The 18,196-nt window shown below is 30.2% G+C and overlaps 1 protein-coding gene and 1 non-coding gene across 6 annotated transcripts in view; one reads left to right on the forward strand and one right to left on the reverse strand.

Annotated features, from left to right (window-relative positions):
• The window catches only part of Phlpp (PH domain leucine-rich repeat protein phosphatase), a 95,060-nt gene that overhangs the window by 18,474 nt on the left and 58,390 nt on the right, over positions 1-18,196 (reverse strand). For all 5 annotated transcript variants that reach the window (XM_011065242.2, XM_087403988.1, XM_087403989.1 and 2 more), the window contains 12 exons: positions 15,076-15,233; positions 14,569-14,715; positions 9,054-9,201; positions 5,861-5,986; positions 5,540-5,693; positions 5,359-5,419; positions 4,604-4,858; positions 4,106-4,315; positions 3,709-3,871; positions 2,723-3,006; positions 1,676-2,518; positions 987-1,227 (listed from right to left, as the gene is read on the reverse strand). In XM_011065242.2, the coding sequence (XP_011063544.2) occupies positions 987-1,227; positions 1,676-2,518; positions 2,723-3,006; positions 3,709-3,871; positions 4,106-4,315; positions 4,604-4,858; positions 5,359-5,419; positions 5,540-5,693; positions 5,861-5,986; positions 9,054-9,201; positions 14,569-14,715; positions 15,076-15,233 (2,790 nt within the window). The remainder of the gene's footprint in view (positions 1-986; positions 1,228-1,675; positions 2,519-2,722; positions 3,007-3,708; positions 3,872-4,105; positions 4,316-4,603; positions 4,859-5,358; positions 5,420-5,539; positions 5,694-5,860; positions 5,987-9,053; positions 9,202-14,568; positions 14,716-15,075; positions 15,234-18,196) is intronic.
• Positions 6,994-7,113, forward strand: LOC147910289 (U5 spliceosomal RNA). The gene has a single exon (XR_015544698.1). It is a non-coding gene; the product is annotated as a U5 spliceosomal RNA (small nuclear RNA).

An 18,196-nucleotide genomic window follows, 5' to 3' on the forward strand; every position in this document is an offset into this window, starting at 1 on the left:
ATTTTAGAGTCGAAATAATATGAAAGATGTCATTTTTACGTCAAAATATGGTAAATAAGCTTGGCACTGCGTTAGTTTGATACGTATATATTAGGTGTTGGAATTAATTCGTAGCGTTTTACAAGTGATGGGAAGTACTTTCATTAATGTATTTTTTAATGCTCATGTGAAATAAATAACATTCTTTCACTAAAAACGCTACGAATTAATTCCAACACCTAATATTTTAGTAATTAATAATTTAAAAAGCCAACTCTGTCATAACTAAAGGTGGCCATTGTTAATGTCAATTATTATTTTATAAGATATAATTACTAACACTACAGAATTTATATTTTTCTAAAAATATATTACTAATAATTTAATAAACATAAAATTTTGTAGACTTTTTTGTTATTCTGTAGATTTTCAGTATTGGCAGCTATCAAACACAGCCTATATTCCTTATTTACAATCACTTTTGCGTATGTACGTTTTATAAACACATCGAGCGCAAAGAATTGAACTGTCTATCACGTCTTACTCTAATTTGGCGGGTCGGCGATCGAGGATCGCGAGCGGAGCTCGCGGAGAGGAGGGGGGGGGGGGCGTGCGGGATGGAGCTTCCTTCTTCCTTTGGTAATGTTGTGTTTTTGAAATAAATGTGTTTCTTTTCTTTAACAGCTTATTTAAAAGAGTTGTAATAGCAGCAGTAATAGTGATTCACGCGGTTGGCACGTGATATGTGGTGAAGAGATGCTCGCGGTTCGATTAGTTGTGCAGATATAAGCCGTGCGGTTTCTAGCTATAATATGTGCTTTTTAAAGTGACAGCCGGTGATTTGTCAGCTTGTTTTTGACAACTGGATATTACACTGTCATCAATATTTTATTACCGTATTTACTACCTCAGTAAAAATATTATATAACTTTTAGCATATTTTTGCCAGCGTGCGTTTGTGAAAATATTTTTCACGAAAGAATATCGACAAAGAGACTCGACTTTACTTTTCGCATGCCGTTTTCCTGCATGAGAACACTCTGGTGAGCTTTATTTGTCGCCCTAGCAGCCGCACTTCCAGACCACATCCTTCCTGATGGATGACGAGACTTGAAAGTGCTGTCACTGGCTTGATCAGATTGTCCACTTGGCGAACTGCGGTCGTCTCTGTACGGAGGACTTTCGTTGTCTTGCGTTGATCTGGAATTCTTGAAGTACCTTCCGGAACCACCGTGGACTTTATTGGATCTGCAAATACCAAATTTTATAATAACATATTGAAATTTTTTATGAAAAATAAAATTCTTGGTTCTTATTTGTTAGAAAAATAGTAGGATAAATTTTTATAAAAATAATAAGAACAAACATTTTCGACAAAAGAGATAATTCTAATAATTTTAAAATTAGGATTTTAATTTTCAATATTATTAGAATATTAATCGATACTTTTTAATAGATTTTTGCATAATAAAAAAAAAATATATATATATATATATATATATGTGTGTGTTTCTTTAAATTAAAAAAATATATAATTACTTAAAATATCATCAATTTTTATATAATTAGATTATCAGATATAGGTATAGTTTGAAGACATTAATATTATTTTCTCATGTTTTGATGTACAAATTCACGATATTGATTAGTTTACTTTCTATTAAATTTAATAACAGTAATATTCTGTTTTCCTTACCTGCCTACAATATTTTTTAATACGCCATTAAGATAATAGCCTTCGTTCGCGTGACAACAGCAGGCAGCTGGTGGCTTGTGCGTCGCTGGCGGCATACAACAAGGACAAGGACACACACTATCGCTTTGACTTCTGTTTTTACCAACGGCATGCCTGAGTTCACGCATGAGTTGATCCATGTCGCCTGGACTTGGTCCCGCCAACCGGACAACAATGATGCTCAAATTATCCTCTGCGCCGTAAGCTTGCGCCAGATCCTGAAGTCTTTTGGCGGCCAGGACAGGACTGGCCTCGGCTCTAGCTTCCCTCACGGCTTCTTGAATGTTTAGAACCTCCCATAATCTCCGATTAGCAACTATGATAAATTCATCGTCATCTTCCAGCGTCACTTCCTCATATATCGGATCGGGCACTACTAATGGGAACATGGCAGCATTACCAAGTTGATTCTTAATTGTCTGTGCTTTTTTAGACTTGGCGAAGGTCAAAGGACCCGCGGCTCTACAGAGGACAGCTTTGGCGTCCCCGGTGGAAGCCACTTTAAGAGAATATTTGATCGTAGATTTTGAATATCCCTGTTGCAACGGCAATTTCACTATATGGATCAGAGTTGCGTCTACGCCGTATTTTTGACCCTTCTCCTTGAGCTCCCTGTGTGCCGACAATAGAGTATATTTCAAGTATTCCTTCGACGTTTCCCGGATCGTTCGTTCCTCCAGCAAGAGACGAGGAATCATTTCTTGAAGAGCGCTAGGTGCTTCTTGATTGGAACCACCATCAAATATGCCAAACAGACCTTCGACGTTGCAAAAAGATGGTATTCGCACTTGGGAAATGTATAGCCTGTGTACAAACAAGAAGTTTCTAAGTTCATCGGAATGCAGATAATATTGTAGATATTTTTTCGTAAAAATAAATTTCTTGCAATAAGAAAGTAATGTTTTTTGTTTTTCTCTTCTTTTTAATTTATCAACCTTGGAAGAATAAATGAATTGAAATATAATAAATGAAATAAATAAATAAATAGAATATAAATAATAATTTTACTTTTCGCGTGAACCGGCAGTTTCCGAAAAACCCAATCGCCATGGTTGTTCGCTATTTTTTTCCGCCGCGACGATTTCTTGTTGATGCGGATGAGATGGTAAACTGGGTCTATTCTGTCCAGATACGTCTACCAAAGATATTGGCCTTTGGGATCTATAATCTTGAAACTGTCTTGGGTCCACATGCAGTCGGGAATTACAGGATATATCAAGAAATTGTAGTTGTGGTGGTACTAGTGTAGCCAGATTTACCCTATCCAATTGATTGTGTGCCAGATCTAGCACCTGGAAATAAATATTTTATTTTATTGTGCTTTTATTATCTAGGTATATCTAGATCTACATGTATTATTAATACTTTTATGTCCTTCTATAGATATATTTCTACGTTGTCATATGTGCTCTTTATGAAAATGAGCACACTCCAAACATTGATGATACATTTCATGAAATGTATCATCAACATTTATATGTTACAACAGAACTATGTCAAAATTATTCTATTTCTACAAAAATATACCAAAACAAAAATGTTCATAATAAATTGAATTATTTATAGATAAATAATTTTTCATAGTTTATTTATATAATAAAACAATGTCACAAAAAAAGAGAGGAAAATGAAAAAGATAATTTTAAAATTCCAATTCGTGTTTTTACATATTTTTGCTAAATTTTCTACCTTTATGCATCCATAAAATATATATTGTATATATCGTTTACTTTTATATATATATATATATATATATATATATATATATATTTAATAAAGCTTATTTATTTACATATACTTATTACACATACTTATTTATATACATTATATATTAATCTATGTATATTTAATAAATAATGAAATAAGAAATAATTAATAAATAATTTTCATATATTTATTCCGTTTAAGTAAAAGGACAATATTTATTTCGGATTACGAGCTGTGTTTCATTTATGCAAATTGCTCGATATTGATATTCATATCTAGAACCTCACCTTCAAAGACGCTGTTCTACTGAAGGTGGGACATGTTAATAGCCGATTAGAATGCACGCGTAGCACGCGCAAATGTCGCAGATTTGCCACGTTATCCGGAAGGTACTGCAATCGGTTTCCAGACAACACCAATTCTTCCAGGTCGCTCCAAGCAGCTATGCAACTGTAGGATTGTACATCAATTTTAATAACAAATATCATAAAATTATTTAAAATATCTTTATCTATATCAACACTCGAATCGTACTTTTCGATCGACTGATTTTTATAACTTACTGATATGTTTTTTTTATTATCTATATTCACATTTTGCGTTCGTAAATTATTATCTGATAACTGATATAAACTTATCATTGTTCTTCTCCATATTTTTAACAAAGAATAAGGATAGGCTCACCTTTCTGGAAGCGTATCCAAGGTGTTGTAAGCAATATGAAGAATTCTCAAGGACGTAAACTTCGCGAGAGCGTCTAGAGCGGTATCGGTCAGACAATTTGCCGTGATGTATAATTTCTCCAAGGTATGCGATCCCTGGTGAATTTTCCCGGCCTCTTCGCGATACGGAAGTTCGGAGAGTCGATTGTTGGAAAGGTTTAAAACTTTCATTCTGGAAAGGAGTTCGAGTTTAAACTCTAATGGAAAATATTTACGAAAAAAAAGTTATAATTGTATTTCAGACGGTTAAATATGTGTTAAAAAAGCAGCTGTATTCAAATTTGATAAAGTAATTATTGTTTTTAAAATGCAGTATTACTACTATTATTATTATTCGTTTCTGTTATCACAATTTTGAAACATAAATATGTATGTATATATATATATATATATATATATATATATATATATATATATATGTGTGTTAATCAATGAAATTTAAATTTTATATGTGTCTCACTTTTCGGTATTCGTGAAAAAACTGGTTGGCAACGTGGTCAACATGTTGCCCTGCAGAGTTAAATGTACGATATTCAATGGTCTCCTGGGTGGTGGTAGGGCTTGTAGCCGGTTGTGAGGCAGATGGAGAACTTCTAGTCTCGAGGGTTGTGACAACAACCTGTCTGGGAGAGCCGTGAGAGCATTGTGCGACGCGAAAAGGACGCGCAATGCTGGCAATTCGGTTGTCCATTCCGGTAACGCATCTAAATTATTGCTGAGAGCAAAGCCAAAAAAATACAAGCTTTTCACATAAAATAGAAATATAAATTAAATAACAAAAAATACATTTTAAAATTTACTAATATATTATTAAATAATATTAGGTGTTGGAATTAATTCGTAGCGTTTTTTAATGAAAGAATGTTATTTATTTCACATGAGCATTAAAAAATACATTAATGAAAGTACTTCCCATCACTTGTAAAACGCTACGAATTAATTCCAACACCTAATACATTAAAGAACTTGCTAAAAAAAATATTTAATTGCTAGAAAATAGCATATTTATCATAAATTATTTTTAAATATTCTTGTCTTTAAGCCAAAGTGTTTGAATAAAAAATATAAATAGTAAAAAAATTGAAATATACAAAATAGATTTAAACAAGTTTTGTAGATCGATCAATAATTTTTAAGATTGTGATTTAATAGTACTTTGTAAAATTTTTAGATTTGATATTAATATGTACATTAATTTATATTGCATTTACTCACTAGGAAACATCCAAATGCTCCAGATTAATTGGCACAGGTTCGATGATTAGTTTTTTCAATCCTGTACAAATGATTATTTTTATTCTAATTTTATTCCTTTATTTTTTGTTTTTTAATTCCACCTCAATATGTTAATTACGTAATAAACAGTACAATGCATATTAAAAAAATCTATACTCACTATTATTACCAGCAATAAGGGATACCAGATTTCGGCCGCAAAGAGTTAATTCCGTTAAATTATTTCGTCCACAGCGTACACTTCTCAATTCTTGCAGAGCACTAATGTCCAATTTTTCAATACTATTTTCGCTCACGTCCAGATGCGTTAGATTCTTTGTTTACAAAAAAAAAAAGATAATAAAAATTAAGTTACTTTTGATGTTAACTATTCTTTTATCTTTTTTTCAAAGACTTTTTATTTGTAAATTAATGAATTAGAAAAAAACAAATATATAGAATTGAAACAAAATATAACTTTCGTGATGTTATATAAACTTACGCCGTAATTTCCCAAAATTATATTTCCTTTCAGCTGATTGTTTCTTAAATTGATTTTGTGTAAATTATTATGATTGGTTTTTTCATCCTTATAAGACTTTCCGTGATCTGTCTTCGACAGAACTTCCTGTGGATCATCATGCAAATAAATAAAATATCTAAAAAATTTGAAAAATTTTAGAGAGCAATAATTTATAGAATTTAAATAATCCAGATTTTCATTATATAAAAAAAACTGATAATTAATTAATAAAGATATGATGCGCTCAGTAAAACTTCAAAAGTTTATTTTATTTTAATTTATTAAACAAGAATATTTATTAGGTGTTGGAATTAATTCGTAGCGTTTTTAATGAAAGAATGTTATTTATTTCACATGAGCATTAAAAAATACATTAATGAAAGTACTTCCCATCACTTGTAAAACGCTACGAATTAATTCCAACACCTAATATTTTTATTGTTCAGGATTTATTTTAAAAGTGTATACATATTTAATCCTAGCTACACTTATAAGTATAGCATATCTATTATCTTTATTTTTTCATGATCATATTTTTTGAAATATTTGATTATATGACATATTTATTTCTTTAACTTGAAAGTTTTTAACTTTTTGTACATTAATTGTTTAAGAAGCCTTTTACTTTAATTTTGTAAACAATTAATTTTTGAAAGAAATGATTTTTCAAAATTTACATTTCCTTTTTTAATTATATCTTTCTTATCAACAAAAATATATACATTTACTTAACGTTTATTTTTGAATGTTTAGCGTTTCGATTAAAAAAAGATTGTTTCAATATGTTCATTTTTACAAAAGTTGTAAGTAATCTAAAAATATTTTTTGTAAACTAGATTTATTTTTATGAAAGTGTAAGCAATTCCTGAATAATTTCATCTTTATTTAATTGACAAACAAAGATGTAATAATTCACTGTATCCTTCCTGAAAAACGCTCTAAGATAGGTCAGGTATGCCGAATCCAGGTATGCATACCCTTTTCTAAAGTTAAGGGAGATTGGACGCTATTAGTTCCAAATCTGATCAAGAGAGGGCCTTCAAGATGGAGTGTCTCTTGTAAGTAAAATTTGATCTGTCTGCCTATATAAGGATCGTTATAGCACTACTTCGTTACTCTGGTTTCCCTTCAGAACACGTATAAATCTTTCGCCTTTTACTAAAGATTTCCGTGGAGGGGAACATTTGATGAGTCTATAACAATTTTTTGGTGTACTCGGCGAAAGCTGAGTCATAAATTAATTTAAAATTAAGTTGTTTTGTCAAGTCTTATGATGCACGGTAACTTAATCGAGATTGAACTTAAACTGTGATCCGATTCATGTTCTTCACAACGCCGCTCATAAGTATCATTTGTCCTTATATTTAACAATTTATATTTGACAATTAAACAACAAAGATAAAACGATTTTGAATCGGATTGCGGCCTCTATTCTTGTCTCTTTTCAATTTTTTTCTAAAAAAAAAGATGGAGTAATAAGTTGCATCTCGATTAAGAGTTAGTTGTGAATTGTGAAACTAAAGGAAAAAAACTACAAATCTCTAGAAAATGAGCTAATGTTATAATTTACATTATTAGAATATGTTATTTATATTATTAGGAGTATAGTAATAGCATCATTTAATGCTAAAAATTAAGTGTTAAATTTTTTGCATATCAGACAACACGAATATAGAATATATAAAAATAATCTTTGAATAATAAATTTTATATACCAAGTATTTTTCCTATATGTATTATTAATCAGACATGCATATATTGTACATTCTTACGTATATGTGTATAAAAATATTTTAGTATTAGGTGTTGGAATTAATTCGTAGCGTTTTTTAATGAAAGAATGTTATTTATTTCACATGAGCATTAAAAAATACATTAATGAAAGTACTTCCCATCACTTGTAAAACGCTACGAATTAATTCCAACACCTAATATAATATTAAAAATATTTGTATGTTTGTTTATAAATTACATAAAAACTTTTTCGGACATCTTAAATTAAATCACTCTTATCATTATCTACGAAATACTTTGTTTAAATAAAAAATCGATTTTTTTTATTTATAACAAATAAATTCTTTGTAAGAAAATTATTGTTTTCTTAAAAAATTCAAAAATTTGAATTGTTTTTTTACCCATTGTCAAATTCAAAGATTTATAGACTCGTCAAACAGTTCTCTTTTACGAAATTTTTGGTGAAAAGTGAAAGAGATTTATAGAGTGCATCGAAGGGAAACCAAAGTTATGAATTGAACTCATTTTTTATAAGTCATAAGAATATTAAACATTTCAATTTAATAAATATCTTACAATTAATTGTTAAGACTAATAAAATGATTGTGCTAATTCTCAACTGTCCTTACATATATATATATATAAGATTTCTAATTTAATGTGACGAAATGTTATATTCTTGTTTAATAAAATCTTATGTATCTTTAAGAGAAATGTATCATTACGTAGAACTTTTCAGAGAGAACGTTTCTTCGTGTAATAACATTATTAGTTTTTTTATACATATAAGAAAAATCAATATCCTTTAAATTTTACAAGTCTTTTAAATTTTTAAGAAATTAAATTTAATTATTAATAATAATATCCTTCCATATAAGAAAAAGTTAAACAACGTTATAATGATTTATTAAAAATTTCTTAAGGATATTTATTTAAAACCAGCAATATACAATACAAGCGAATATTTTTGTCATAACATGTATAATCAATAACAGGGATAGGGTAACAAAATGTCAATGTATCAGACACGTGCGAATAGTTAAGCTAAACTACAAGGGTCAAGGTCGAATAAAGAGAATCAATAAAAGCCATTTAAGATTCACACATGCAATATTACTGTAGAAGTGTCGTAGTTTCCATACTTTATCATTGTCATCGTAATCTAACGTTACAGATACTTATAACGTATTCCTAATTTTTTTATGTATTCAATACATCCTTATATATTGTACTCAGTTTTTTCTAAATTTAAAAACATATTTCTTTATGTATTACATAAAATTAGTCTAAATAGAATTATTTATTGAATTTTGTTATAAGTAACTTATTAATTTCTCATTTTCTAAATACGATTCTTATCAATTTTGATAAGAAGGATTTTTTAACTAAATCATTTATTATTATCTATTATATTATACATGATAAAAGTTTAACTTACTGTCAAAGTGAGAGCTCGCATGTTGACAAAAGATGGTACGGTATTGAGTAAATTTCCGACGAGGGAAATATTCCTCAAATTTCTCAGCCGTGTCACTTCATCCGGTAGATCCTTGATGCCATTGCGGTCAAGGATCAGTTCTTTCAAACTGCAACGTGATGATAAAGATGTTATATTTAATAAACGAAGATTGCATCGAGAATAAATTAACTAGCTTTAAAAATATTGATAGTGTGTATTAACACAATTCTTAATTAACATTTAAAAAACGAAGAGTTCAAATTGACTTTGAATTAATATGTGTTTTATTTATAGATCGTCTACAATAGAAGTAATATTGCGTAGTAAGCAGTAAGTTCAAAGAAATTAACAAATTATAAACAAATTATTCTCCTTACATTCGATTGTGTTTTTTCAATTTCTTTGGTCAATGGCTTAAAATTTATTATATCATACTTTCATTGTGGATAACCTTTATTATGTTTTTTTCATATTTAAATAAATTTCTTTGTTTTGTTCGTATAATTAAAAATTTCCATTTTTGATACTGTATAAAATATTTATAATATTTTTATAATATTTCGATACTATATAAATCTATCTAGTATAAAAATACATATAAATGATTGAATAAGATAAAAATATAAAAATATAAAAATTTCATTATACTAAATATAATGTAAAATTAGAGAATCTTGTTTATCATTTACAGGATAGAAGTTTGCAACATTATTTTAAATTTTCGTTATTTTTTCTTAAAGTATTAATTAATAGAGGAAGAATCTGGAAGAGTTTATTCGTAAATTATAGTTTTTGCAGACCTAGTAACAGTGCTGTTTTTAGCTACTGTGAATTGTATCTCGAAGCTTCGGACACGCGAATCGGTGAACCTAAACGAGCGCGAGCCGCCCACAGGATGTGCACTTGAGTAGAAAGTTTCGAATTATAGTGAAAACCTTCCCCCCATTGCAGTAAACATCTGTGTCATCAGGTAGACTTTCGATTTTTGCCATTAAAGTATAAATCGCGGATTCTTATCAATAAATACTTTTAATTTGAAAAACTTGAAATTCTTATTTTGTTGTTAGTAGTTACGTATAATGTGCGTTAAAATTTTTTTCGCAAGTTTCTCTTTTTTTGTTGTTAGTTTATGATTGATCCTTTAAAAAACGCATTAAAAGAAAATCCTTGAAGATATTAAGATAATTTTTACATTGTTTTATATAAACTATTAAAAATTTAAGAACTTCATTTTTAATTAAAAAAGTTTTAGAATAACATTTTAAAACATCGTATCTTTAGTCACTCAAGAAAAAGAAAACAAAATGAGAGTAACAAACTAACAAATATTTCGAAAAAACCAATACGAATATATTCACGATTTCAACTTTCAATATTTCTATAAGTACATTGCCAATATAATATTAGAAATAATTGCAGACACAGGGAAAATAATTATAGATTGTTAAAAAAATATGACGTAAACAAATATATATTATAACCTTGCTTGTAACAGATCGTAAATAAATATCTTACTATCGTTAAAAGAGTTTGCTGTACGAAGCTCTTGCCATTTTATTTTAGAACGTGCATTAGATCTGTTTTTATTGCTGTACTTTCTGAACTGGTACGCACAATATACGTTTGTTTTACTTCAACTTATACCAATTCAGAGTGTAGCAATAAAAAACAGACTTATTGTTTCTTACCTGATTTGGTACTTTTTGCTTTTTAATGTTGCTGCGCATACGTTCGTTTAAAAGCGGAGCAGCGTTCAAATACCGAAGTACTTTCTTCAGTACGCTCAGTAGATACGATTGTTATCATCAAACAATGTTGTTTGAAGAATATTTTATACGTAGTTTAAAGATTTCATTTTTATGAATTTTATTTTTTTATTGCTGTTTTAATTATGTATTTTACACGCATAAAGAAATATTTAAATATTAAAATCATAAATATCTGGCATGTTCATTTTATCATATTAATTGCTGTATTTTATGATATAGGGTTGTTTGTATCGAATAAAAACATTGTTATATAAAAGCGTAACGCTATACTCTATAAATGTTAAAAATCCCTTGTATCGACGATTTTTTTCCCAATATTGCATTCTTTCCGAATGTTGCGAAGTGCTGGATGGACATTCTGGCTCATCGTAAACAATAGTACACCCTTTCTGTGAGCAACATTCTCACTTTATGAGACAAATTTTGCGAATTGCAAATCGTACACCACACATGAAAAAACTTTCACCGTTGGATCTGTAAATGTATATTGCGTAGCGAGATCTAAATTTTCGCAGATTGAACAATTTTTTACAACACAATAATAATTCGATTTTTGAAACGTTGCTCCCACGGTCACATTCAAACTTTAAGGACAGAGACAATCACGATTGTCCCAGATCATGGATCAAAAAAGTTTCGCCATATCTCTTCGACCACAGAATTTCCGGCGGCGACTCGGAAGCGATCTCTACGGCTTTTCGTGGCGCGATTTTCGTGTCCGGAGATACACACTCGCGGCGGCTCTTTCGAGGACTAAAGAGGTCGGTTGAAAGGCGAACTTATTCCTCTTGAGGATATCGTCTTGTGGCGAAGGAAGAAGAGGGAGGCAAAACCGAGGATGGGTTGGCTGACCACTCTGATGTAACAGAACAGAAATTGTCTGCCGGTGTACGAAGCGGGACCGAGCGATAATGCGCCGTGGCTTAGACCGGACATGCACCAGCGATGGCTGGTAAGCCAGTGAAATCCTTGTTACATATGATACCTTGATTCCATATGAATAACGTCGCCAAATTATGCTGTTTGAAGCCACACCAATACATACGCATCTCCGTCAAAACTCTACCCGAATTGTATCTGAATGTTATTTGCTGACACAATATAGGTAATTTCAGAAATATTTAGTACGTTTAATTATACAGAATTATTATGGACACTCAAATTGTTCCAAAGCCGAGATAATATCATTATTACGATATGAATAATGGTTTTAATAATACAAAAGATCGAGTTAACTGCGTTATCACCGAATGTGTTTAAATTTGAAAAGCGAATTTAATTATACCAGAAACCTATAAAGATTTAAATCTTTATGATCCTCAATGTAAGATATTTTATCTTTGGAAATCCTTTGTTCTTATATCTGGGTCAACTGTAGCCGGAACGACGGAAGCATCCGTGTTATCGCGCGAGTCGTGTAATCTTAAATTCAGATTCGGTTTTCCTTCGTTTTGGGCGCTTCGTTTGACGTGATCGTCGAAAGTGAATCATGCAAAATTGCCTTAAAGTGCCGTCTCTTCCTGCAATAGAACGGGGTTAGGCAACACCAAGAGTCGTACATTGAGGCAGTGGCGCGAGACGGCGAGACTCAGGTGGAAACCGGCGCACGCGAGCCAAGAAAAGGTGAATGTCTATGAAACTTATGTTGGACTTGGTGAGTGCTTCATCCCGGGCAATTAGATCTCGGAAGGTCCTTATAAATGAGCGTAAGTTTCCAGAAATATTACGTTACGCCTCTGTGATTCATAATCGAAAGCATCGGCGCGTGAAGACCCGTTTCGAGAAAAATAAGAATAAAATTTTATATAATATTCGTCTTCGTAATTTCCGATAGTATTATTACATTAATTAAAATTTCCACGCAGAACTTGGAGTATTTAAAAATAAATTAATACGTATAAAATTATTACATTTCAAAATGGAAATATCTTTTAATTATAATTTAGAAAGTAAATCTGGATTTAATTAAATATAGAAATATGAAAAATTAGACGCAGCTTGCTAATTTGTTTGCTCAAAAATAGTTAGTTTTCTCTGTTTACAAATAAATTTAAAAATGCTTGGCGGTAAAATATTCCCTATTAGGAAAATAATATTTTATTTAGATAAAGAATATCGTTTTAGACATCAGATATATTTATTAATAGACATCGTATAAATCTTTTGTTTAGATTTTAAAAAAGGAGTCAGAGATGCGTTAAAGCTATGTTAACTAAGAATCACTTCTAATGACGATTAAATGAAAGATTTATCTAAATAATCACCATAGAATTAGTGGAAGAGAAACAGGGTGGTTGTCACCTATGTGACGATCGTCAAGATGTACTAAATTTCGTAAATTCGCTTACGAGTTCACCAATGGCGAACCTATGCAAGGAGCACTTTTACCTTTCATGCGTATGTACGCGCGTGCAGCGACGTCGTCGTGTTCACACCCCGTAGTTCCTCCCTCCGGCATTCTCATTTCCGGTCGGTGGAAAGCGGTTTTCAAGAAACTTTACGTAATCTCCGTCTCAATTGTATTCCTCCCCCGCCCCTCCCTTTCTCGTAAGATCAGATTTTTTGCGTTGTCTAAAGTTGCGCGGTGATAAAAAGTAGCTTATCGTTTCGCGTGATCTTTATAATGTCTTGAACTTAATAATAATGTCTCAAACTCAAAAATATTTTAAAATATAAGAATCAATTACAAAGAAGAAAATTGTATTCCGTCATATAATTATATTTATTATTATTTTTTTATTATAACTATTTATAACTGTGTTTCATTGTTTTTATTTTTGCTTAGATAACAATAAGATTTTTGTTTGGTAAAAATAATATACTAATACGTATGAATACATTTAGAATTCAATTCCAAAGAAATCTATATATTGTATTTTGACAAGTAGTATAACACACCATCTTTTCACTAAAAATTATTATAGAATTAAAAAAAAATTATAAATAACAAATTATTTATCAAATCAAGAAATGAAAAATTCTCATATAATTTGCTTTCTTATCATTTTAAATTATTTACAATGTTTTAACTTCTCAAAACGCAGCTCATTTCGGAATAAAAAAGACTAAAATCATTTTGATGTATTATATAATTTTTTGTAATCGATATTATATATGTTCCTTGATTTTTAACATCAATAGTCGTCGTTTTTCAGAAAATCAGACAATTAACAGCATTTATTTGATTATTATCACGCGTAATTTTCCACACGAGCCTGTTATCAGCTGATCGACAATAGCCCGCATGATTAATGTGTTGGTAATCAATTGTACTCCTAGATTGACGCGCATAAATCAAATGGTATGGAGGGAAAATTTAGCCGCGTACACATTAATGCATACAACCTGCTATATCGATTTATAAAATAGATATGCCGTTGCAGTGATCGCTAAAGAATAAATAATTAAAAAAAAAATAATTTTTAAAAAATTGGAATTTTTCAGAAGTTCGATTATGGAGTATGTCTTTTTATTATAAAACATTTGAAGACATGAAAAGCACGATCTATCACAGTTCTTTAATTAAAGTCTATTTAAACAGGAAATAAGTGATATAATATTGATAAAAAGATTTTAAAGATAATTGCTACGCTCTGATAAAAATCAATCTCTTCTAATAGTGAGGAATAAACAGGCGAGAAGATCTCTTCTGTTTAAAAGGAGATTATTAATCTAATCTCATAAACAGGTAGATAAATAATAATAAATTATGAAATTATACGTACTTGATCAGTCGGCAGATGTCAACCGGAATTGTCTCGATCTTGTTATCCGAGAGATTAAGATAGGTCAGCGCTGGCAGCTCCAGCAATTCCCTTGGGATTCTGTGGAGATTGTTGTTCTCCAGATGGACGGCATGAAGTTTGGGAAACCTACACGGGAAGGAATGAAGAGTTACGTACGAATTAACTACCAATTAAAGTTTACTTGCAGTTTCGCCGCGTTTGTGCTATCGGACATTCACACGCTTTTCTTTGCTCTTATCGAAGAAGGGCAAATTAATCTATCCGTGTTCTAATTACTTGATATTTTGCAAAAATTTAATTTTTCTTTTTCTTCTTTTTTATCTTCTTTATCTCGTTAATTTCATTGAAATCAAAGGTTTACCGCTTAGCTTTTTTTTTTATCGTACAATAATCAGAGAAAATCAAAAGTGATGAAAAATGAATAGAAGAAAGTTTTGTATTATTCCATATTGAAGCGATTTAATGTAGATGCAGAAGAAAGTATACCTGTGCAGAAGCTTCAGATTGTTATCAACGTTAGTGAATTGGTTGCATCCTAATGCGAGCTCTTCTATTGCTGGAAAAGCAATCGTGCTGTCGGGAACCCTTGAAAGGCCTGCCTTGCTCAAGTCCAATTTTTTGGGGCATGTCGACGACTGCGTAGCCTGTAAAATCGCGAAAGAGAATGTGATATGTTAATATTATAATATATAATGCGATGCAAATAATAAAAAATAAATAAAATAAATAATACTATAAACATACGTTAATACCAATAAATAAAAGTATCTGAAAAGTACCTTTTCGATTTTTATTAAAAGAAATCCTTGATATAACTTGATTAAGAAATATGTAACGCACCATTAAAACAATTTTATTACATCATAAGATTTCGTTTCGCAAGTAAGCCAAATTTATTTTTGGCAAATAGAGAAAGTGTTGTGATCGCTACCAATCAGCAGACAATGTTTTTAAAATATATTTTCAATATTTTTAATATTTATTTAACCAAAAATGTGTTTTTATATTAAAAATATATTTTAAAAACACGTCTGCTAATTGGATAGACAGATTATTATTAGATTATTATTTTACAGCTAGATTGCGGTTTTCATAAAACTATGTATGCCATGTTTACCTCGAACTCCAAGGAGTCCGTATCTATGGTGTCGTCAAAGTCACACTCTTCCATGATAGCAATCAAGTCTCCGACATGCACCTTCCAAACCGTCGCATATTCTTGCGCGAATAGCAAGTTTCGCATCAAGCGAGCGCGCGCGCGCAATTTAATTAAAATTCACGGTTCACTTTGATGTAATCATCACTTGATGTGTAAACCATATAATTTACTTTGTAGTAGCTTGTCTAAAAGTTTATTCACAAGGATGCTGTAATTTCGTTTTTACCACTTGCATTGTAATATTTAATTTTACATTACTGTATGTGTTATCTAACGCTGAACTTTTAAAATTGCAAAAATACATTATCTTAATTAAAGTAGATCGCAATGAGCGACGTTCCGTTGTGATTCTTCGTACATTACGAAGCAATATGTTGTTCAAATTGTTGATCAAACGATTCGTCATTGTAGCTACAGACAAGAGAGAGAAAGACAGAGATAGAGATATCGTTTAATAATAAAATCAATAATTCAACAATATCCGTATACAGTGCGATTATTAATCAGACATAGAGAGTACTCGCAGCAAGCGTTCGAACGAAACAGGCGAACGAATTTTAACGTTGTAATTTCGTCACGTCGTTTCGATTTGTTCTTTCGAAGAAATTGTGCATTCGAAATTACAAAACGCTCAATCGACATGGCGCAATTATTGGATCGCGTACAAATACGAACAGCTCGCAAATCTAGAAATAGAGTGACATATGATGTGCGCAATAAAATAAAACAATTTCACGAATTTCACGTGAAAGTCACATATTTTTGTATGTTTACGTATAAAGGGAGATATACGATATATTTTATAACTTTTTATTAAATGTTTGTGTGTTACAGTCTTAACTATAAATATATAGCGTCCTCATAAATTGACTTAATAATGTTCTATTTAACAAAAAATAAATTAGAAACAGTTTTATTGAAAAATAATATTTATTTTGAAACAATTTTAAGTCTTTTTTTTACTTTTATTACCGCCTTTTCTAAAAGATGCAATAAATTAAGAGTGCATTATACTTATGTGTGATCAAGATTATATATATTATATCTATATAATAATATAATTTTATATTGTTCATACAGAATTCTAGAACAAATTTAAAATTGATTTTAAATTAATGGTATAATCGATTTTTTAAAATAAAATTCAAATACAATTCAGTAAAAAACTAGATTTAATTAATTTAATTGAAATAAATTTATCTAACATTACTTATTTATAGCTTTTGAAAATATGAATAAAATAAGGATAATAAATAATATATTAAAATAAAATTTATTTTCAAATAACTTTTTATACTTTATCAAATAATTTAATTGTGAATGTCTGTTTGCTCTTTTAATATACGCCAAAAATAATTCATTTTGCATTTATAATACAATTCGCTTTTTATATATTTTTTACTCGATTTGAACTTTATAAAGTTAAATAAAGATTATAATGCATTCAGTCTTGCTGAACTTCATTGTAAGAAACCAACGTAAAGTAGCAGCGATGCACGAGCAATATTTGTGCCGACAAGTATTGTTCTGCTCGTTGCCTCGGCTACGAATAGCCTCTCATTGTCCGCAGCGGATTTTCAACTGAACAATGAAGACGTCAGTCATAGCTTTCTTATCGGCGTTAGATTCGTCAGCGATCGCGCGCGAGCCTTCCTAAAACAATACGATGGAAAAATCGCTACCGATGTCATTAGAAAGCAGAACATCGCGCATCAGATCGAACTATAATCAAAAAGAACGAAAGGAAAACTTCGTATTATGTATTTAGTATTATTGTATTTAGTAAAGAAATTGGAGCTAAAATAAATTTTGATTTATAGGAACATTATTTAAAGACAGAAATTTCCTCAAATCAAATTGATTTTAAATGTATCTAATTGAATTCTAAAATTGTTCTAGAGAATGTGTGTGTGTGTGATAATCGAAAAGATGTCCCAATTTTTTTTCAAAATTTGTTTTGACGTTTTAAAAACTTTTATTGCCGCTTGTTATTTTTGTAAAAAAAAAATAGATTTTATCGAAAAGTTTTATCTTATATTTTACATTTTTTCATAAAAATTAATATTATTTTTTTTCTAACTAACAATTTGTCGATCATTCTAATCTAAGAGCTTGTTTATTGAATGTAATAATATAATAATAAATATTGTCCTCAATTTGCTAGATGTTTGAAGCTCAGCAGTTTCATAAAGCTAGATTCAAGGAATAAAATTTCTTGTCGTGTAATTTATATTTAACGCAGTTTATCACAATAATCGAGAATCTTTTTTTTCGGGACGCCATTAGAGGAAGTGCCACCGTTGATGAAAGAGAAAATGGGATTACGAGAAAAAGAGAAGGATACCGTGTCGCGAAAAAGAGCTCGAGTCGAATGAGCGAGCATGATCGTCACATGATTAATTTACGGTCTAACGGCATCAAATCCGAGAGAAAGTGATTTACGTTTTA

Source organism: Acromyrmex echinatior, chromosome 3, assembly GCF_024713525.1.
Source record: "Acromyrmex echinatior isolate Ae372 chromosome 3, ASM2471352v2, whole genome shotgun sequence".
NCBI lineage: Eukaryota > Metazoa > Arthropoda > Insecta > Hymenoptera > Formicidae > Acromyrmex > Acromyrmex echinatior.